The 22,862-nt window shown below is 40.0% G+C and overlaps 1 protein-coding gene across 2 annotated transcripts in view; it reads right to left on the bottom strand.

Annotated features, from left to right (window-relative positions):
* Window positions 1-22,862, bottom strand: part of LOC148820883 (adhesion G protein-coupled receptor L1-like) — a 200,631-nt gene that overhangs the window by 81,486 nt on the left and 96,283 nt on the right. For both annotated transcript variants that reach the window (XM_088932204.1, XM_088932205.1), the window contains 2 exons: window positions 1,383-1,855; window positions 264-591 (listed from right to left, as the gene is read on the bottom strand). In XM_088932204.1, the coding sequence (XP_088788330.1) occupies window positions 264-591; window positions 1,383-1,855 (801 nt within the window). The remainder of the gene's footprint in view (window positions 1-263; window positions 592-1,382; window positions 1,856-22,862) is intronic.

The raw sequence follows: 22,862 nt of genomic DNA, 5'->3' as shown, positions 1-22,862 counted from the left end.
CTGGGCAGCTATCAGTGTGAAGTTTGTATGTTCCCCCCGTGTTTGTGTGGGTATTCCCCAGGAGCTCTAGTTTCTTCCCACAGTCCAAAGACAAACTGGTAGGTTAATTGGCATCCTGTTTGGCATCCTGTCAAGGGTGTATCCTGCATTGTGCCCATTGCTTGCTCGGATAGGCTCTGGCTCCCCTGTAACCCAGTATTGAACATACAGTATCAGACAGACGATGGATATATGGAGATAAATGAAAGAGAGCCCCTTCTCACCTGTGGTTGGGTCTGGAGGCCCAAACTCCAGGGGGTAGCGCAGCACATTGAAGTTGTTCCAGATGTAGAGCTGGTTGTCGCGGGGGTTGTAGTCGATGGAAGAGATATACTGGTAGGGGTTGGGGAAGGCGATGTTGACAGGCTCTTCACGGTTCAGATTGGTGTTGTAGGCGTACACGATGAAGTTTCCCGCCGCCTCGCTGTCGTCATCCTCGTAGACGGTGCGCACCACGTACAGGACCCCGCACGCCATGAAGGCATTGGACGCCAGGCGCTTATCGAAGCCTGTCTCCCAGGTGCCCTCGAACCGCAAGGTGTATGGGTTCACCTGAAACAGACACCCAGAGTCGGAAGATGTGTCCTCTGTTCACATCTCTTCTCTTTTGTAACATTTCTTGTACTTTTATGTCTTGTTCTTGTATATGTGATCTGTTGTATTATATCTAATATATAACATCTGAAACTCAAATTGAAACAAAATCTCAAACCACTTATCAACCATTAATATTTAAACCCAATATTTGATGTCCTCTCTTTATTTCCCAGGGGTTTCTTGCTTCTAATAATAGAAACTTACCGTCAAAAGTACTTGGTCTGTTAAAAAAAAAAGATAAGATCACTTTATTAGACATATACAATTTCTTGTATTAGGAATTCGTCTTTTGCATACCCCAGCTTGCTCTCCATGAGACAAACAGGCAGGGAGAGAGAAGCTTGGGGTCAGAGAGCAGGGTTAACCATTGTACAGCACCCCTGGAGCAGCTGGGGTTAAGGGCCTTGCTCAGGAGCCCAAAGAAGTAGGATTCCTCTCCCAGCCGCAGGATTTGAACTGACAACCTTCCAGCGACAGGCGCAGATCCTTAGCCACAGAGCCACCGCTCCACCCCTTTTTTTAAAGATATTAAACTGCGTAAATTTGCCATTACGCAGTCAAACCTAGCTTGTTGACAAAATAACCATGTTGATATAAAAGATAAATGATGGCCTTTAAAGAAAGCATAAAATACATATTAAAACTGGAGTTTTAGGAGACACTAGGAACTATAATGGAGAACACCTGGTTTACGGATTGTAGAATGACTATGACAACAGCAGAAGGGTCAGAGAGGAGAGCTTTACCTGGCTGACCACCAGGCGTCCATTGTTGGCCTCGGTGGCGTAGATGACCCAAAGGCCGTTCTCGTCCACCGCCAGGTCGATGTCAGACTTTCCGCCCCAGCGATAGGGCGAGGTATCGTGGTAGTTGGCGTTGGTGATGATGGCCTCCCCGCTCTTGATACGCGTGCGCAGGTCGTACTTGACAATGTTGCGGGTGCGCTCCTTGTTGTAGAACACAGCCCCATCATACACCACGAAGCCCGTGCCGTCCACACGGTTCGGGAGGCGGTAGGTGGTGGTGGGACGTCCTTGCTTGAAGTCCTCCCAGGAGGCGTACTCGGTCAGGGTGTCGGTGCGGTAGGGGGTCCAGGGCATGACATACAGGCGATCGCCGGCCTGCAGGGGGTCCTTGCACCAGGCACCTGCTTGGTGACCTGACTCCTGTATGGAGCTGGGCCCCTGAACTTTCAAAAGTGTCCCAGGACACACGAAAACTGCCGAGGGTGGTGTCAAGAAGGAGGGGTGATTTGGGGTTGGAGTTGAGGGTGAGGGGTTAAGGATGAAGGCAAACGCAAACCAGAAAGGAAAGAAGGGGGCAGGGAAAGAAGGGGGGTTGCAAAAGAAAGAGAGAGACAAAACAGAAAGACAAGGGATAAATTGATGGGGAAAGAGCAGAACATCATTCATTGCTGCTTATAAGCCTATGTACTAGGAGCTCCAGCTCGTGCCCAAATGTGGTCTGTACCACCTTGAGCCAGGTGCTTTAAGAAATAAATCCAATGCTTGAGACAAATGTGACTGAAAAAAAAACCCACAATAGAAAAAAAAAACATTGGCTCCTCCTGTCAAAGTGGAATGTTAACAATATTCTAGCTCCTATAGATTCCAGAACAGATCCCAGACTAGCTTTATCTAACAAACGATAACCACCGATGTCTTTGGTAAAAACGAGATAAATAACCAAATCTCAAAAGGAGATACAGTTAAGAGCTACATTTGTATTTTCTATGCAGTAACCTGTATTTTAATCTGCTATTTTTTTCAAGCAGTACAGACATGTCCTAGACAGCAGGGCTGCAATGTTCAGTGATTGCATACTGAGAATCTGGGGAGTTGTAGACAGTATTGATCATAAATGCACACACACACAAACAAGTCTGCTACAATAGTAACTTTGGGATTGTAGCATACGTATTGTGCTATAGCAATTGATTGGATGCAGTTATGAATTCCACAAAAACTCTTCTGAAATTTTAAAAAGCCCACAAACTCCCATGAGAATATGACTTCATTTTTTACAAGTTTGTAATTTAGGCTTCACAATAAAAATGAAATGGCAGCAAATTCTATACTGGAAAATGTATAAAGTGGTATTGTAATCCTACATGATCAAGCAGGGTGATCTATAAGTATATCATCATGCAAAAACTCCTACTGTCATCCTACATGAGCGATCGCGTTCACGCTAGTAATCGTCTTATCCAATCTGATGAGGACAGCCTGTTTGCAGTTTTGTCTACATCATCAATGTTCAAATTTAAACAAGGTTTCTTTATCCCATGACATCAAGCTGCCTCCCAAGAATAATCTGCTGAAGACTAAAAAGACACCTGCTGAACTCAAGCTTGAAACACTTCTAGAAGACAGACAAACATTGCAGGCTTCTTCGGAGTCTTAGTCAGGGATGGCCAATGAGAGAAAGCGATGCAATGATAGTTGCTGGCTTCCAACATCTGTTAAAAATGATAACAGGTGGGAAACGTTCAAAAACAAGAGAAACAGATAATTGTTTCTGGAAAAAAAGATGGAATTGAGTGGAAGATGTTTTTTTTTCTATTCAAATTTGCTCTTCCTTTACCTCTATCTATAATCACCATTGCCCTCACCCAAAGCACCAGTTATTCACAGTCAGCTCTATTTGTGCAGGAGGATGCATCCCTTAGTGCACAAGCACACTTGGAACGATCTCTTTCACAATGGCCAATGATCATCCGTGTGAACCAAGTTATTTGACCTGGTGCCTCTATTGGACACATGTGGTACAGCCATGACTCGTCATCGCAAACCCTTGTGCAACGGAGGGGGAGGGGTGACTGTTAGGGAGAGAAAACAACAGTTCCAGTCCCCCATCGCTCCATTTTTGTTTTACCCATGATCCCCAACCCTGGCTTAAGCACCTTGTCATTGGAGGAAGGAAAAACAGGAAACATCCGAGCTCCTCCACTAAGCGGGAAGCAATTAACAAAGGTTAGTGCATACAATTTCGGAAGTCCCACTCGTGTGGCGTCCCATTAGTTTTTCGCTCACTTTCCGGATTAAATGCACGCTGTGCCGCAATCACCTTTCACAGCCAGGGAATGAATGGGTTCCGAGGAAACTGAATGCAAAGAAGAACAATGTTTAGTGTTCCGGAGGAGTTGGGCTGAGGAAGTGAAGAGGGAAAGTAGATGACAGTGAAATTCAGATATAGGTGGAGACCAACATCTTTGCACATTCATGAACACAACCAAGCACTCAACTGACACATCATATAGTATATACACAGATACAGATATAGGTTTAGCAAACATGGGGGATCCAGATCCTCATTTCTTTACAAGGGTGAACAATGTTCTTATCACCAGTGGACTGGAATGTTTCACAGCCCTTTGAAATGACCCAACCTCTTTTATCTGCCTGTGTTTTCCTTTAGACATAGATTGTTTCAACCAGAAAGGAACGTCTTAACGTTATTCTTTGTTTTGCTTTAAAATCAATCTCTAAAGCTTTTCTGTACCCTTCAATGATAAAAAGAAAGTGCTTCTTGTAAGCTGAATGAGACAACTTCAGCCATTTACAAAAATATTGAATTCCTTTTGGGCCACTATGTATAGATTATATGAGTAGATTGAAACAAGTAAACTAAGAAATGACTGAAAAATAAAATATGTTTTTTTCATGTTACACACAGTGCTTACCTGACGAGGCAAAAAACACTGTCATAACACACAGCATGATACAGCACCATGCAATTGTGCAAATGTCACTACAGGAACACAATTCAGAAGGGTTCATGACAAGACATATAGTACCTTCAACTAAAAATCCAGGTAGAGAGAAGTCAAAATGTTTTCTACAGATGCAGCTCAGTACCAATGGCCCTGGTATTATTATGAGAAATTGTATTTTGCTATTATGCATGTTGTTTTTCTTTTTTCTGCATGTCACCGACCATGTTTCATAGCCTCAAGTAAAGCACTACCAAAAAGAATATTTTGAAAAATAGCACGATGTTGTAATGATGTCAGAAATAAATGTCCATTCCAGGTGGTTCTGAAATCTCCAGTTTGCATTGACTCATATTCTATTCATCTCAACATCGTGCACCAACTTAGCTACAGTGTGGTTGCATCTCTCCCTGAGCCGATTAGGGAAGGTTTTTCTGAAACATCCTGGAACAAGTGATTTATTCTTTCAAGCGAACAACAGAAATCCTTTCTTTTCACTTTTGATTATGTATGCATGCATGTCCGTGGTTATTTATTGTCAAACCAATGTGGACAGAAGATATTGTTCAGCTATACGTGAGTAATAAAATTGAATTTTATTCTCTAATATGATGAAATGCTGCCACTCGGTTATTGAAATCAAAGAAGCTTCACTTTTCTGGCTTTCATTTAAGATTAAGCATTATGCTACATAAAACGTGCCGTTGTATAAATTCAGGGTGCAGAAAGTCAAGTTCTCTTAATGTTTATGATTGGCACAGAAAACCTGCCCATCTTCAAAAACAAATTTAAGAGTTGGTAACTCTTAAATTTAGCCTACAGTTCTGGATCTTGGATCTTTTATGTTTCAGGTGGCACACGCCTGTTTGATGCTGTTGAGATGAAGTATTTGGAAAATAAAACGTCAGGAATGAAAGAACAAAGAGATCATGTTTGAAAGGTAAAGGATGGGGACAGTTTTCTGCAGTACTGAGGAGGTCTAAGATAAGGGAGAGGAGGACCCTAAAACTGAGCTACAGCAAAGTCAACCATCTGAATACTGAAAACAATAGGGAAGTCATGCTGTGACTGCAGATAATTTGAAATTAAAGCACCATGCTTACCAATTTAAAAAGCCCTGTGTTGGATAAGATGGGGATAGATGGCAGCTTGTTATGAAAAAAAGATGTTGGATCTTTTTTCTAAGAAAGGGGGTCAGAATGCAATAGTGCAAGGGTAAGAGTGTGTGTTTTGAAGGGATTGAACAGATTACAATAATCATGTTGAAAACTATTCTTTTGGAAACATCAGAGTAAAATAAATGCATGCTGGACTCTGGTGAACTCTTCAGACAAAGCTAATAAGACATTGAAAGCTGAAACTAGAGAACTAAACATAGTAAGTATTTTAAGTGGACTACAGTCCATAAGGATGCATCAGAATCCCATGTGCTGCCTTAAAATCTCATTTGATTAAATGACCATTGAATCTAGCTTCTGGGAAAATGCAACAGTACATTAATTAAAGTTATATTTAACAACTATTGAGCTTTTGCCATGCATGAACACTGTAGTGCACCCTCACAGTTAGTTATTTAAGCACTGATAAGAGACTGGCTGTTACAACTCTCTTGTTCTGCTCTACATAACCTTCTTTTCAAGTGTGCAGTAGTTCTGTTGGTTCAGCTCTTAAGAATCAAGGGGACACAGAAAGGACTAATAAGCACTTTTGTGCTCCAAGCAGACTGCAAATCTCAGTAAGATAAGGTTGGGGAGAGAAACACCTAGAGCAGTAACCAAAATTTCAGGCAGAGTCTTCTGCTCAGTGTTGCATGAGACACAAGTGTATAGGTCAGATCCAGAGATCGACTAGTTAGCAGATGTGTGACAGGAGGTTGTCCCAGTATCTGCTGACACAGAGATGAGCAGAAGCCAGTGCCCTTAAGCTTCAGATATGCTAAATTAATCTCATAATAAAATGGAAACTCTTAAAAACATAGAAAGGAGTCAAATAAAATGTGATCCATTACTCAGATCAGCATAGCTGCTGGCACTTTGCAAGCATCTACCAAAGTCCCTAACAGCTTGCACATACTGTATCAGAGATGCAGCAAATCCTCTTTTGATGGAAAATTCCCTTCTGGGAATTGTTCCAGCCGAATTTAACTCGTGAACTATCCCATTTTAACCAGGCTTGATTTGTAGTTCAACATGACCTATTGATCCATCAATCCATTGTTCAGAAGAACATTGTCTCTTTAATCTGCCTGATCATAAAACTGTCCAATCTGAATAGGTTACGATTAGCTTTGAAACAAATATTTATCACAATCATTTACGACCGGACACCTGCCACATTTCATATTTGCAGTATTCACCGAATTCATGTATTTTTACTTGGATTTCGTACTTATGCATCCAGTATGTGTGTGAGAAGTTACATTTTAATGTTAAACCCAGGTTTACCCATGATCTGAACTGTGCTGTTATTTCATGGTAATTAAGGCCACATTATAATCTATCTTTAGATTACAGTTGCTGTATACTATACAATTCCAAGAAAGGTCAGCCAATTATGGAAGCTACAAAACAGACACCCTTATTTGATCAGGACATGCTCTCAAAAGGACTTCAGCCAAAGGTGACTTTGGTCTGAGAGATGTGGCTAATTCCACAGACAGCTTATTAAACCTATAATCTCCTCTCCCTGGCACTGGATTTCCATTCACTATGCATTCAGTAGTATGCATAATTCTGCAGCACTTGCCAATTATTCTGTGCCCTTCTTGGCTCAAGACATCTCCAATGGGCCTGAAATCTGAGCCCAGATGGTGGCTTCAAAGGAGCCACTTCTCACTACATCACACAACCTGTTATAATAATAATAAAACACCCCATTCGAAGTGCTTTACGGTGACTCTCTTCCACCTGGATGATGCAACGGCAGCCACAATGAGCCAGTATGCTGACCACACATCAGCTATCAGTGGGGAGGAGAACAGAGTAATGAAGCCAAATCATAGGAGGCCTTGATCAGTAAAGGCCAGGAGGCCAATACAGCAGGGTTAACATCCTTACTCTTTTCAGGAAATACCCTGGGATTTTCAATGACAAAGGAGAATCAGGAGCTCAGTTTTGCAATAGTGCCAGCCAATAGTGGGTTACCAATTCAGAGTTGCAGGAAGATGGGCCAAATGACTTCCTATCATTGTAACCTTTTTCATGTTCTCACGAGTGTGGTCCTACAGTATACAAATCATTAGGTGATCAATTCAAAGATTTAAATCAGTTACTAATCATAATGAATTTCCTACTAAGCCAAGAATTGATCTATAGCGATTTCATAGTTATCAATCACGGGAGCATAGCTGGTGAGCTGGTGAGCAGGCTTTCCCTGAAAAAAAAATTGAATCTTGAAAACATATTTATTGGCCAGATTTTCAAAACCTCACATTGCACAAACATCACACATCTGTCAAATTTAAAGGCAAAGTGAGACCTCCTCCAGATGTAATTATGATAAACAGACTCCTTTTGACCTCAGCTAATGAAATTAGTTCTGCTTTATCATTGCCCATCATAATAATGTCAAACGTTGCCAGGATTTAAGAGCAGGCTGGAGGTACAATGATTACCATGGGTCTGACCTTATTGACTGTCTAATCAAATAACTCCCGCCTGAGATGCGTTCTCGCCTGTGTTCAATCACAGCAGGGACAAAAATACCTCCAGATTGATAATCCACTCGCTTGTCACCAAAATCTGGCTCTTGTCCCAAAATCACAGACTCAGACTCACAGCCTGCATCTGAAACACAAACACTGTACGCTCCATAAAGCAACCGCAGATCCAAGCCGAAGGCTGACTGCATAAAACGGGTATGAAATAATGACTGATATAGTCCATTCAGTCCTGCCAAATGCAAGAGGGATGCAGTTTAGTCCAGTCTAGTCCATTCAGCCACAGACCAATCCATTATTCTATCATTTAGGACCCAGTTCTTGGTTCCTGCAGTCTGTCCATTAAAGTGCATCACTTCAGTTTTCTGAAATGTCATTAATTCTAACTGAGACAATCGAGAAACCTTGTCTAATCTAATCTAGTGCAACAATCTTTCAGGTATGCTGGCACAGACGGGTAACTAGGCTGGCATTGTCTTAGCCTCAGAGTGGCTGTACTATCCCTGATAAAGAACCAGATGACATAATAATCATTAATGGTATGATCACTGTGTACTGCATTGATGCATCAAGAATTCTCTGTGGTTTGGGCAGTACTGGTTTGTTTTTTTATCCTAACATCTTCCAGCTCATTTGTTTTAAACTTGCCATCTCAATGGAATAAATCTGGAACCAGGTTAAGTATAGTAGTGTAAATTATGAGCACACTAGAACACAGTTGAGTCCAATCCTGGTCTTGGAGGGCTGGTGTCTAGAGTTTTCATTCCAACTCATTTCATAATGAAATTTCCCAGTTACAGTTACCATCTTACCTGGACCAGTTTAGTAGTTTCGCCTAGCTCTTCATGTGTGGCCACTTTAAAGAGACCTTGAAAGTGTACATGTACACCAGTCCTGTAGGATCAGGACTGGATATCCCTGCCTGAATAACTTGTCACGCATTCAACTTCCATCCATCCATTTTCTAACTACTCTTCAAATTCAGGATCATGGGGGAGCTGAAGCCTATCCTGTCAAGCAACAGGTACAAAGCGGGATACACCATGGGCAAGATATCACTCCATCACAGTGCATGCATAGACACAGACATGCACACACTCACTAGCACTGTGAGGCAGCAATACTAAACATTCGATTCAATTTGCATGTGTTGCAAAATTATCACAAGGAACTAACTATTTGTTTTTGGAAGTTATTTACTTTTGTTACTTATTTGTCTAATCTTAAAACTTATTCTGAGGTATTTTATTCTTGGAATAAGGAATTCCTCCCCAATCAGTCTCTTCTGAATATGTAGGAGCACAACAGAATGAAATATTGTAGTCCCTTTATTAGTCTGTGATACCTTCCATAATGTGAGTATATGATATTAAAGCTGTAATTTAGAATAATTGCTTTAATAATATCAGTTACAGCATAAGTCTCTGTTACATTCTATAACGTTCTGACGTATAACATATTACATTACTGTTAAAAGCCTTGGATATAGACATTAGCAATTTCAGTTATTAACTGAAAAATCCAAAATATTTTCCCTTAGCGTTAACTAACTGAAAATGAGCCATAGCTCTCCGATAGAATTATACAACTGTCGCACATAACTGTGAGGTTCTCAAGAGTCTCCAATGGATATATCTTTCTAGCTCACACATCCCCACACCGGAGGAGAAATTCGGAGTCTCTCTAGAAATTCAGGTGAAGAGGGGAAAGCCCTGAGGAACAGTGACGAGAAGTGATTGATATGATCCCCAGGTTTACTGAAGAGCTAGAGTACTGGGATGAGGAGGGGGCAGGAGGAATTATTGTTGTTTGGACAGCAAAATGTCATTAAAATTAGACGCTCCACTTGCACTGCATCCACGCAGAGCAACAATACCTTATGTATAGCAGTGAATCATCTAAAGAGCTATAAGCCCACAAAAACTGAGCAGATAGATAAATGACCCCAAACTCTGAACTCCCATTAAAATATCAGGTTACAAGACAGGCCCGAGCCAATACACTGTAAGGTGCTGTATACATATTGTACAATAATGGATCTGCCTGTTAAAGAGCTCTATGGTAGAAGGGATTTATTTTAAGCAATAAATATTGCTTTCCTATTAACCATGAACACTGGAGACAATTTGGAGTCATGCGGCGTACAGTTTCAGGATTTCATAAGCAAACAGGGGGGTAATAGATTACAAGCAAGATTCAGTCCAAGTGTTGGGAAAAGTCTGTTCGTGCATCTCAGTTTACAGCCACAGAGAAAATCTCACAGCAGAGCCAATAGCCACCTGCACTTCACTTCCTCACACCTTAGCACTGACGAATCCTTTGGCAAACCGACTTTCCCAGAATGCTTAGGAAAAATGGGGAACTGAAGACCTCTAAAAAGAAACAGGATTGCTATGATTCTGAGCAACAGGAAATAGGAAAAGATGTAACAAGATGGTATAAACAGGACTCTTTCAAGACACAGCAGAGTGAAACACTGGGATCCATTAGCTACATGCTGTGAAGTTGACAAGCAGACATCTTTTAATATCTAGCTTGTCCAACACTCTCCTATACAGTCAGTGACAGAAGTCTCCACATTCATTGCAGAACACATAATAAAGCAGTGATTTCAAAGCTTTTTGGATCAGAGGAAACGTTTGCTTCCTGCGTGATTGAAAAGTGAGTGCAATGATTCTACTACACAGTTCTAAGAAGCTACAAGAAACATCTATCAAAGAAAACTGATAACTAAACATTTCCTTTCCCTTGCTCAGAGGGATCTTGGCTGGATTTTATTTGAAAACTGAAATCGGGAAGGAGTGAATCTCTTTCCGGCACATATCCAAAGAAAACTTAAAATGGAATTGCAAATTTCTTTCCTATATACAAAGGACACCAGGGAAGGGAAATACAGTATGCTAATAATATATATATATATCCATCTATCCATTTTCTAACCACTTCATCAAATTCAGGATTGTGGGAGCCTATGTCAGCTACAGTAGCAACGGGCACAAGGCAGGATACACCCTGGATCTGATGCCAGTCAATAGCAGTGCTGACAGACACAAACAAAGATAACACACACCAGCGCCAACTTTCCCAGAAGCCAATTAACCAACCAGAACGTCTTTGGAGCATTGGAGGAAACTGGAGCATTCGGGGGAAACCCATATTAATGTAGGGAGAACATAAAAACTCCACACAGACAGCACCACAGGTCCAGAATTAAACCCAGGACCCCAGCGCTGCAAGACAGCAATGCTAACCACTGCACCAATGTGCATGCCTAATTATATACTGCATATATCTGAAAAAGTAATTCAAAACTACAACATTGTAAATACAAGTCAATCAGCAAAAGACACTCTCCTTTCATTGTTTACAGCATCACTGTGTTTTTTCAATGACATGATATGATTTTCAGCCCTGCGCTTTGCTCTTGCTTTGTCTAGATGGCTATTTCAGACTTGCCCCTTTAGATATGTAAAACACTCTTGGTACCAGGTGACTTTCGCCTTTGGGAAGCAGAGTGGAAAGCAATGCTCATTTTTAAACACAGCTCCATCACCCTAAACTGCTGCACTGTACCAGACCTTTAGGTTGAACTCCGCTGTGCTGTTATTCAATTCTCCACCATATTGTGCTGACTCCTGCAGTATAGTTTTCCTTTTCTTTTTATTATGATTTTTCATTTCCAGTGCCTGGAGCAGCCTAGCAGATCTGCTCAATAATTGCCTTTTCTTTAATTAAATACAGATGTACGGGATGCTTGTTTTAAGTACAGGTTTATTTATTGTTGTAGTTTCAGCATTTTCTTTTCCCCCATTGGTTATTGCAGACGTGAGCTAAATTTCATTGTAATCTTGAAGCAGTGGCGTGAATAACAAATAGCGAAAATCACCTGTTTCCTCCTGGGCTGCACTACAATACATAGGCAAAATGCATACCAGAGCAGATCAGCATAGCAGTTGTGTTAAACCTAGTTTTACCACTGCGGTGGTGAATCCACTGTTAACAGGTCACTCCTCTTTAAATATTGATGGAATTCTACTCTGACTCCTGTAGCTGCTGTTTAAAGATTATCAACTTAGTTTTAGCTTAACACAAACTCTTTTCACTTACACTACTATCTTTCAAAGTCTTAACAGTAATTCTTAAGACTGCAATTTCTACAGTACAGAACACTAACACTATTTTCTGATTTCTCAGAAATTTGCTATGTTTCCAAGCAGATATGTTTTACACACACAGACAAAAAACAGAACAAATCAACATTACATAACCCATACAATAACATAACAACAGGACATCAACCCATGTATACTGTAGGCATTACACATCCTTCCTACAGGAATTCAGACAGATTAACAGAACCTATGTTTACTTGACCCTATTACTGTACAATACTCCTTCATTTCGCACATAACCACAGACTGCACTTGCCCTTAATGGCACTTGCCACTTGCCAATAATCCATTATATCCGTAAAACAAAGCTAGTTTCTGAGTAGTTAGTCTATTGTATCCATTGTCTGTGTATCTGAACATAACAATTCTTGCAGAAACTGCAGTTATTTTTAGTTAAACTGGACATGTTTTTAAACAGGGTAGACTTACTGCTGCCTACCAGACAGTAACATACAGCAGAATAGGAATCCAAATCACACCGTCATAACTCAGGAGAGCTAGACTGAGCTGGAGAATGAATTGTACACCTGCCAGAGCTGGTTTTTCTTGGATACATCTTAATGGGAATAGTTTAAATTGATTTGAGGAGAATGTACAATTTCTTGACTGCATGTCAGGTGATAGGTTGCTCCAAAAAGCAATCAAATGAAAATCACTGTTTTCACTGTAGAAAAAAATTGATTTTGAATAGGACTTGCTTTGAATGGGGGCACGATCCCTATCTAATTCCCTGTATTCAATTTCAGGGATTTACAGTGCATGATTTAGAGTAAAATATTTGTATGACAGTTTTAGATATTAACATATTATTTGGTGTTATGCTATAACATTGAACACTGCATTTCAATTTCCTTTCCAAGAACACTTTTCCACACAGCATTTTCAAATTTGAGTAATATGTTCACCGTCCAAAGACATTTAACTCAAGTTAACATTTCCCATTAAATTGTGCTTCTTGAAACCTGGGTTTGTGACTATGTGGCCTGCTTTACCTTTAAATATTAAGCACAGTTATCCATATACCCACTGTCAAAGATACTACTGATTGTAACATTACCACTGTGTCACTGAAAAAAAATAGCCTTTTCTTTTGACTAATTGCTGACTCACTTCCCCTTGCCAGGTTGCTGACTCAGCAGAATCTGTTCTTTGAAATTCACGCCAGTACTGGATCTGAGGAGTGGGCGGGTGAGAGTTTCTGACATATCCAACTCTATCAAGGGTGAGGGCTGGCCAGCAAACAATTGCAGCAGAAACATAATCAAAATCTTGGAAATAAAACCTAGTCCACTTACCTGTTACAGAGCCAAGAGATACTGTAGACTGATGCAAGCTTACAGAGGGAAAACAGAAGTGTAGCATTGCAGTGCACACCAGTAGTGTTGTGAAACAGTATCTTTCACAGAGTTGTTTGGATTTTTGCAGGAGTTCGATTACACTTTTATGAATTCAGCAATTCTGGAGGGTCATGCCATGGTAACTCTTCATCTCATTCGTTATTTCAAATAAACAGGGCTTGGATCAAGTCAAACCAACAATCAATGTGTGCTATGCATGCAAGACATCATTAAATTTGCATAGAAATGGTGATCAGTGACTTTTGTTCTAATGCATCCAACAAGGTCTTACCAAAAAAGCCTTCTGAGAGAACTTGATTTCACATGATACATTCTGTAACAGCACTTGGTTAGAGTCATCCATGATTCACCATCAGGAGAACTGAAAACAAAACACTCAAATTAAACTATTCAGAACTGCATGGGGATGGGGAATCCCTCCTGAAGTGCCAGCTATATTTCTTCGCATTTCCTTGTGTGATATACTGTAGAGCAGACCATAATATAAATTCTAACACATTAAAGTAAGAAATGGGAGCCCACCAGTGTTGAATGGTTCTCTCCTTTTCTTCTTCATCCTTGACAGTCTCAGCAATGTTAGTTTGTCCCCATTCTTGAACTGCATGCAACACAGAGGTTCAAACTATGAATGCTGACTGATAGACAAAAAATACGTGGGAACACCACCACAGTGTTCTTGAATCCTATCTTGATATTAGCCTGTTTGCTCAGCTGAAGCCGCATTTCCTCTTGTTTCCTCTTTTGAACCGTATACTTTGATTCCCGTTGTTCAACTGTGGTAGGGATGTCCAGGTAAAGTGTCCAGATGATATCCTGATATCCAGGCATGACTGTCAGCCTGCAGAACCTAAGACAAGCAAGCATTGTGGAAATTCTCTGGATCGTTTAGTCTCCATCAGTCCTCTTGAGAGCCATAAACAAACAAACAGAACAAGACATGGCAAAGGATAGACTAGGATTTCTCAACTTCCTATTGAACCATTGAAGCTCTCCTAAATCAACAGCAGAAGGTCATGGGAATAAAACCCATCATTCTCTGATGATGTGGTGCACACTGTGGGTCAGGGACGAGACACCAGATACAGCTGCCTTAAAGTATACTGCAGAAACAAAGGGAGCCATCTTATCCCTTGCAGAAACAAACAAGAAAAATCCATTTCTATGGCTCCTCCTGATGGGAGCAATCAAAGATTGTTTCAATTGCTGATTCATAGTGATCCTTTGGAAACTGTCCAAAATGCTAATCCGTGGATTGGCTGACCAAGAGGAGGCAATGAACTGGGTGGCCCCAATATTAACACCTTCTATAACTGAATGTGTAAGGTACCTCCACTCCAGTTCAGCATCTGTCGGACACTCATAAGCTGGAGTTGTGTATTTTGGTGACAGGCTTTTAAAATAAAAAATACATCTGAAAGAATTAGGAACTAATGCTGAATGGGATGACTTTCTTGTTGAAGGGATATATTTATACATGTGTTCAGAAATGAAGGAGACATAAGTGACTCCTGATTACTTGCTAAAATGCATAATTTCACAGTCCATCTCTCTTGCACAGCCCCAACCTGACCCTCCACTTAACCTTCCATCGGTTATGAAGTAAAACATAGCTCTCACTGCAATGGAAGATCACCCCATCATCCAAGATAAGCAAGCATATTTTCTTTTATGTTGCAAAGAAGAAGACATGAAATTCAGCTTTGTTTCCCGTACTACAGCCCTCTGTCACAGCAAGGACTTGTATTCTAATAATCTCAAATGATCCAAACAAATTTAGTACTGAGCAATGCCATCAGCCTGGCCAAGACAATGCCCTTCAATATGTTTTTCCAATACTTAATCAATGGCTCAATCTCATCAACAATGAGACCAATTGCTGGAATATTGGCTCATCTGCGCATTTCTGATTTTGCCACATTTGCGGAAAACCTAATTAAACACACTTAATCTCTTAATTTTTATCTTTCCTCAATGTATCCATTGCTGTGGAGCTTGAGAATGACATTTAAATTGCTTTTTTTCTCAAATGAAAATATAATCCAAGTTAATGGAATAGGGAGGAATGGCATTATAGATTAAGTTTTATCAAAGCAAGTTTGGGTTTATAATTTGTTTTGTGTTGTTTTTTAAGAAAAAGGACAACAATATTTGTTTGCCTATTAAAATAGGATGATTGGACAGCCCGGCTGTGAGGACTAGATTAGCATTTTGCCCGACTGGGATCTGTTCATCCAGCTCATCATTTTAATCCGATTTGTTTTTTCTGTTTTGTTTTTAATTTCACACACTCTCCTCATCGTGCCTCTCGATCAAATAGCCAGCACAGACAATGGATGTGACTTCACAATGGTATCTTTAAAATTAGGCCATGCTCTCAGTTTCCCAGGGGCCTCCTCGGCCCATTAAGTAGGAGATACATAAAAACATTTATTTCTAGACGAGGAGCTACAATTCAGCTGCTGTCCACACTTGTAAAATGGTACGTCCCTGCCCTCTCCTTGAACACATCATGGACTCACTCAATTTGACTGCCTGCCATGTGTAAATGTACTTGTCTCCCCTCTTTCTTTAACTGGTGGCTTGTATATTTCTTCTACACACAAAGTACCCAGACCAAGAGAGCAATCAATGGCAAGGACAAAGTCTTACAGTAATTCTAGGAGTCATCAAATTAACCTGGAGACACAGAGAAGGCAGGCTTAGACAGCAAGTAAAAAGCCTAAAATAATCCAATGGGATTCACAAAGGAAAATGGTCCCCAAAAAACGAATGATGACACTGCCAGCAACACTGAAATCAAAAGGGAAATGTTCATGACCTCAGAAGAGTAATTATCATTCTAATGAACAAAACCACAGATGCCTACTGCAACTTGATGTTCCTTACCATGATCAATAAGCTATGTTTTGCATGTATAAATTTTAACCAATCACTTGAATAAAAATACAGACCTCTGGATTTCAACTGACAATTTAACCTAGCAAACGAAACAACTGACAGCATACTCTGGTAAATACGACCTTTACTTACAGTATTTACTGAAGAATTAACTAATTATGATAATGTAATGACAATGTCACTATTGTACTCACAACATCTTAATTGTCAGAACTCACTATTTAGATTTTTACAAATCGCCCAGGAAGAGACTTGTTATTTTTGTGAAAAAATCCATCTATTTCAGTAAAGATTCTCTTATATCTGTATGTAATCCTGATCAGAGTGTGTGCTACCAACATGGAGTTTTGCTCCCAATCACACTGGTGCCAACCAGGCACTAGATATATATTTATAATGCTGACACAGAAATAACAACACACCATGTCAATTCCGTGGTCAGCCTGTAGGGGGCAGTGTGGGCTAGTGCTCTAAATTCATTTAAACAGAAGATTTCAATTTGGAGTCACCCTGTTACTGAGTCCCGAGAACAGACACTACAAATGTGAGCAAGGCACTTCTCCCCAGGCAAGATATTGTCTCCGATTGTGATTCACCTTGTCTGACTGTATTATACGAAGAGGCACCCACTAAAGCAAGGAGGTAGGCTAAGCCTGTGTAGACCCTGAAGTGGAAAACCAGAAAGTCCTGCAAGTTTAACTTGAAAGGAGGCCTCGTAAATGTACTGAAGCTGGCTTTACCATGGAGCAGTCACACTGAATAAAAAAGCACTGTAATTAGCCTTCTGTAACAAAAGGAATCTTGATGAGTCATGGCTCAATAAAATTGACATTTGCAAAGTATATTGGAACTTTTCAGCTGTTTTGTTTTGGAAAAGCAAAAAAAAGACCTGCAAGTCCTTAAAACACAAAAGGAAAACATTAATGAGTAAAGGAGCATGGATAATAAAGAAAGCTTTCAAGACCATTAAGATTGTATATGTGATAGACAGATATAAAGAGATGCGTTCTTATTATAAATAGGTTAATCTTGAGGTCCCTAATGCATAATTCCATTCCCATATTCCTCAGTGTTTGAATACTAATCAGTGAGACAGATATGCAACTCTAGAAAACAACCTTTCTGACGCACTGAATAACCTAATGGCATAAATATTGCCCAACAGAAGGAGAGTCAACCTGCTGAGCAGATCCCAGCACCTCTGATGATGGTAGAAGATATGCTATTATGCCAGTCTATTCAGAGCGCTAAGCTCAGAGCTCTGCCATAATGCACAGCAAGTACACTACATATAGGACAAAGCATGGAGGAACATTAGCCCCAGAACAACAAAGTTAACTTTGTATCTATCATTTGAAGTACATTACTGTGTTTAACAAAGCCCCATGGGAGCTAATTGTGGAGAATTGCTGAAATATGCAGGAAATTCCGCAAGTTAATGTCTGAAGCATTGTATTCCATTAGACTGCAATGCATATTGACAAGAATAGAAATTTTAACTTTTGCTCCTCGTGTCTAGGAAATCCTATCCCAGCATGACCTTGGAAAAAGACACCCTGAAGTTCACGTTACCAGCAGTTTCAAACCCCTGCTCAGAGTTGCACAGTGTCTCCATTAGAGGGGGAATTTAAAGCTTTGACATTAATCCTGAGTGACTAGTCCTTGCACTCTTTGATTAGATGCAGTCCTACATGAACTATACTGGCCAGTCACTGTGGAATGCATCATTCTGTGCTATAGAAATAAGGTACAGGGAAGGGGGACTGCAGGGGCTTCGTAAGTAGTACCAGCTGTGGACTGTTTTCAGTCGCAGGCCATTAAATTTGGTAATGTTCAACAAAAGTCAAAGACTAGAACAAAAAAATAAAGTAAAATTCTGAGGAAGAAACAGAAAATAAAAGAAACTGGCGGCACGTTGCACAAGCATAGCCAGGGACAGCAGGGCCTTGTAACTAATTATGAGGCCAATTAGTGTGGCACAGAAAATGAAATCATTGTCACTCTCTGTACCGCACGGTCAAAGACTGAGTCATGGCTGTAGATCTTCCACTTCAGAAAGGGAAACAGTGTAAAAGAAGGTTGAAAAAGAAACAGAGCAGCTCAAGGAGGAGAACACAAAGACGACAAGCCTTGCATTGCAAAGCAGAGGCACACTGAGCTTGTTGTATGTCTCACACTAAGAGAGAAAGGTTATTGTTGTTGTTCTCAGGATACATCCCCCTGTTGCTTGGGCCAAATCACAGCTGGAATACTGAAATTGCACACAGGAAAAGAGAAGCATGAATTTGAGACAGAAAATAACGTTTTGAAGAAGTAAAACCAATCAACTTACAAATCAGTTCTTCTTGCAAACTGTTTGCATAAAAATGCTGTTAATGTGCAGCATATGACGGATTTTCTAGAAACAACTCAAAACCCAAAGCATTCCAAATCTGGCTGCATTGAAAGTGTGGGTACAGCATCCATGAGGGTCTTAAGTAGAATACCCTTGTGCCAGACCCTAATGTTATTTCAGTATTCCAGCACCAGTGAAGCAACTCTTTACCTTCAGCCTAACACAGAGGGGAGCCAGCCAAACAGCACCTCAGCCTCTCAGGAAAAAATCTGCTGCATCAGAATTGAATTTAAAAAACAAAGGCCAATCAATGTATAGGCGGTTTAGAAAAATTATATGATTTTTGTTTGGTTAATATTAGTAATCTTGATAACAATCTTGAGGTGGTATTCTGTAAGAATAAAAATAACCTCTAGCCCTTAACACATCCCCACTGAATTTCAAAGCTTACGAATTGCAGGTACACATTAATAAAAAATACCATATGGATTTTATATTATTGTTATGGATGTCCTAAAAGTGACTTCTAAATGGCTGACTAGGAAATAACAGCAACTAATCTTCAAACAACATTATTAAAAATGTTATTGAGCACTACTCACTTTAGATATATGGATGTTGATTATTACAAGAGAGTGTTTAAAATCCATTTCCTTCTCCCTATTATGTTATCTAAAAGTACTTAATCTGAAGAGCAGCTGAGCAGCAATGCACTGCTCATTTTAAGACCCTTTGTGATTAAAAATCAATGTGAACAACTGGCTCAGGCTCATCGTGTTTTAAAGGAGGGATGGTTATTACAGGTACAATATGAGTCCCAAAGTGCATGTATTTGTTGGCTAGTTTATGTCTATATTCATTCTGGTGTAATGCTGGTGGAATGTCAAGTGTCATGCAGTATCCCTGTGGAAGATGACCAAGACTGAGTTTAGCAACATTAAGTAAGGGAGTAAATAAAGGATGAATAGGAAGTCCTTCAGGGAAATTGTGGTGTCTCTCAGTGCAGATATCAACTACTTTACAGTGACTGAACACTTTTTCATATCATGGAAATAGGAAACCAGAATTCCACCCCAAAGATTGCCACCATCACAAAATCAGCCACAAATGTGTCAACCACCTTTCATCAAACCATTGCTTCTTATGTTTTTTTTTTCCTTGATATAAAAGTCACATTTGTACTGAAGTCAGAAATGGACAGATCAGCCATCTGCAAAGCTTCTAATTTTAGCAACAGTGTGTATTTTACTTGACAGACACACTGATATTCCGAAAAAGTGGACAAACATACTAGCTTTACACTTTCTGAAACCTGCTTCTCCTTGAAAGATTGCCTTGTTTCTGTTCCAGTGCAACACAAAACGCTGTTTCTTTAAAGACATTTTGAAATCTTCCGTGTGTTTCCAGATTCATTCTTTGTGACTCATTATAGGTGGAAAACTAAACAGAATGAAGCTGGTAACAATGCATTGTATAGTTTTTGGGTAAGGGCAATTCATCCAAAAGATATCATTAAATATATATAGAATTATTTTCTTTTATAATCTTTTATAATGAACAGATCTTTTAGTATTCCCCTCCAAATACAACATATATACAACTGAATAGACAAAAGAGTACCCATAATGAACTGACATTCACATTATTCAAACTGACATGTGAATTTTCAGTTATCACCATGAAACCACACTGCAGAATGCCTGAATGTCTGGCATGCTCCATCTGTGAATGTTAGAAAAGCAAAATATCTTCATATGTGCTAAAATGTTGGATCCTGCAGAAAAGCTGCAAGATGGAAGACAAATTTATTCACCTTTGGCCCAGCTAACCTTACACATTTCTACTGAACATTTTCAGCCCGCTGTTCTCAATACAGAGCAATGGTTGGGTTGACTTCTTTACTAAGTCAGCTGCTTGGTACTTTTTTACACTAGGGTGCATCTATTTTAAAACGTAGCAACTTCAAGCCAGCTCCCAAACTGTGTGAATAGCTATCTACAGTATTGCTAGCTAATAAGTTCTCTTTTTTCATTTTATATTAGCAGGTAGGTATCATTTTGTTCCTGTCCAAGGTGCTGAATTTACACAGTCTGCAGATTCTGCACAAACATAACCCTGTCGAAAGTGCTGAAACCACCTGTTACTAAAAACTGTAGCCACGTTACATTCTGACTGCAGTGGTAGCTGTTTATTAAGGTGCCTGTGGTCAGACCTCTCTTGAGTAGTAATATACTCTAACTGTAGTTAGCTGGCTTTAGGATGTTTTTAACCAATACACCACCTTTAAAGCAATGTAAATGCTTTCTGCCTATAGTACACAAACCAAAATAAAGCATTCTCTGATTATCAGCATGAACACCTAAAATCTTATCAGTACTGAACTGACACTGTAATGCAACCAAAGAAGAAATTCACTACACAAAGGTAGTGCGTGCAGCACTAACCCAGTGCTGAAACTCTTCAAACTACACAAAAGTTCCATAAACTAGGAAGGTGTAGCTCTTAAAAGCAGCTGAAAACTATCTGAGCTTTACGATCATCAACATGGAGCCTGCATTAAACTGCAAATCAACACCACTTTCTGTAAAGCAAGGCAATAAAAAAGAATGAGAAATTAAAGCCTTAGATGTCACTCAAGCTCTGAAGTTGTTTCCATTCCCAAACCACAATATAAAATTTCTCTCCTTATAATGACAAGCATACTGCAGCGCTCCATTTTCTTTTTAATAAATAGAAAATGTAATCCTAAGCAATCCCTCATAAATCAGGCTGTCCTCAAACAGGCTGGCAAAGAGCTCTCACAAAATCATGGCAGATATTAAGGGTCCCATGAGGGTTTTTCTGTCCATTGTGATTTTTGTTAAACTCGCTGCGTTACAGCAAGAGAATAAGGTGGAGGAGCCTCATTTGATAAATTTATCGGTGGCGTTCAGTCCAGCTGAATGACAGTATACATATTAAACACGCCAAAAAAATTGGGATTGTGTTCAGAAACAGAGAGGATCAAGCAAAGCAGCTGTTCATTTTAACAGACCAGGAAAGAACAGAGTATTTCATTACTCTTTCTTACACATCGACACGAGAGGTGCCAGAATCATTATTTCTAGTTCCAAATCCCTAAAAAGAACACATGAAAGTGGTGCACACATTTCAGAACATCAAGCTTATACAACATTAAGGAGAAGCTATCCTCTTCCTTTAAATACTATGTGCCAACAGTGATTTGGGCTCAGAAAGGCTCTTTATGAAAAAGGGAAAGTACAAAAGAGAACCATTGAAGAGCTCAAAGGAGCCATTTATGCACTGATAAATCAAGAATCATAATTCAACTGCTCCAGTTCAGCTTTCAGATTGAGCATGATCACTTAGTGTTTTTTCCTTTCCAGTCTTCCCTTCTCATGCAAGAGTTTCAGTCCATCAATCTGAGCACAGTGCCTAAATGGAACCAAAAGCAAATTACACCCCCCCCACCCCCACAAAAAAATAATTAAGAGACACATCAACACAAAATCTTTATAAATCAACAAACCAATAAATAAACAACTGGGGGAAAGAGGGAGGAAGATGAGGGAGGTGGGGTGTTAAAGGTCAAAACAGTAAAGGAGCAACAGGGAGGTAACACTCTGGAGGAGAGGAAATCATAACTGGTGGGGGTTTCATATGAGGGAACAAGAAAAGAAAGGTTCAACCAGAATATAGACATATCTATAGAAAGAGAGCAGAGGGGGTGGGAGGGGGAAGTAGGAGGCAGCAGTCGTGTGCAATAACACGTTCACTGAAACATCATGGTTGCTGCTGATGCCAGCCCCAGCCTCCCACTTGCAGGGAGTTAGCTGATCATGGCAGCATCCATTAAAACAGCTCAGTTCACATCCTTGCTGCTCTCCTGCCATCTCAATTCCTCCTCATTGCCTCTCTGCTTTGTGTCCAAGGATCTGTCCCAATTTCCTGCGATTGTCGACTGTTTAGTGGCCATATCTGTTATTCTGTCTCAACTTGTGGACAAAAAATTGTTGTGACAGCTTATGGCACTGGCGAAGTCAATGACACTTGACATTTACTTCCCCTCTTGCCCTATTTTTTGACTTCCTTG

This window comes from Atractosteus spatula, chromosome 14 (genome assembly GCF_055471065.1).
Source record: "Atractosteus spatula isolate fAtrSpa1 chromosome 14, fAtrSpa1.hap1, whole genome shotgun sequence".
Lineage (NCBI taxonomy): Eukaryota > Metazoa > Chordata > Actinopteri > Semionotiformes > Lepisosteidae > Atractosteus > Atractosteus spatula.
This window is presented reverse-complemented; position numbering and strand designations above follow the sequence as displayed.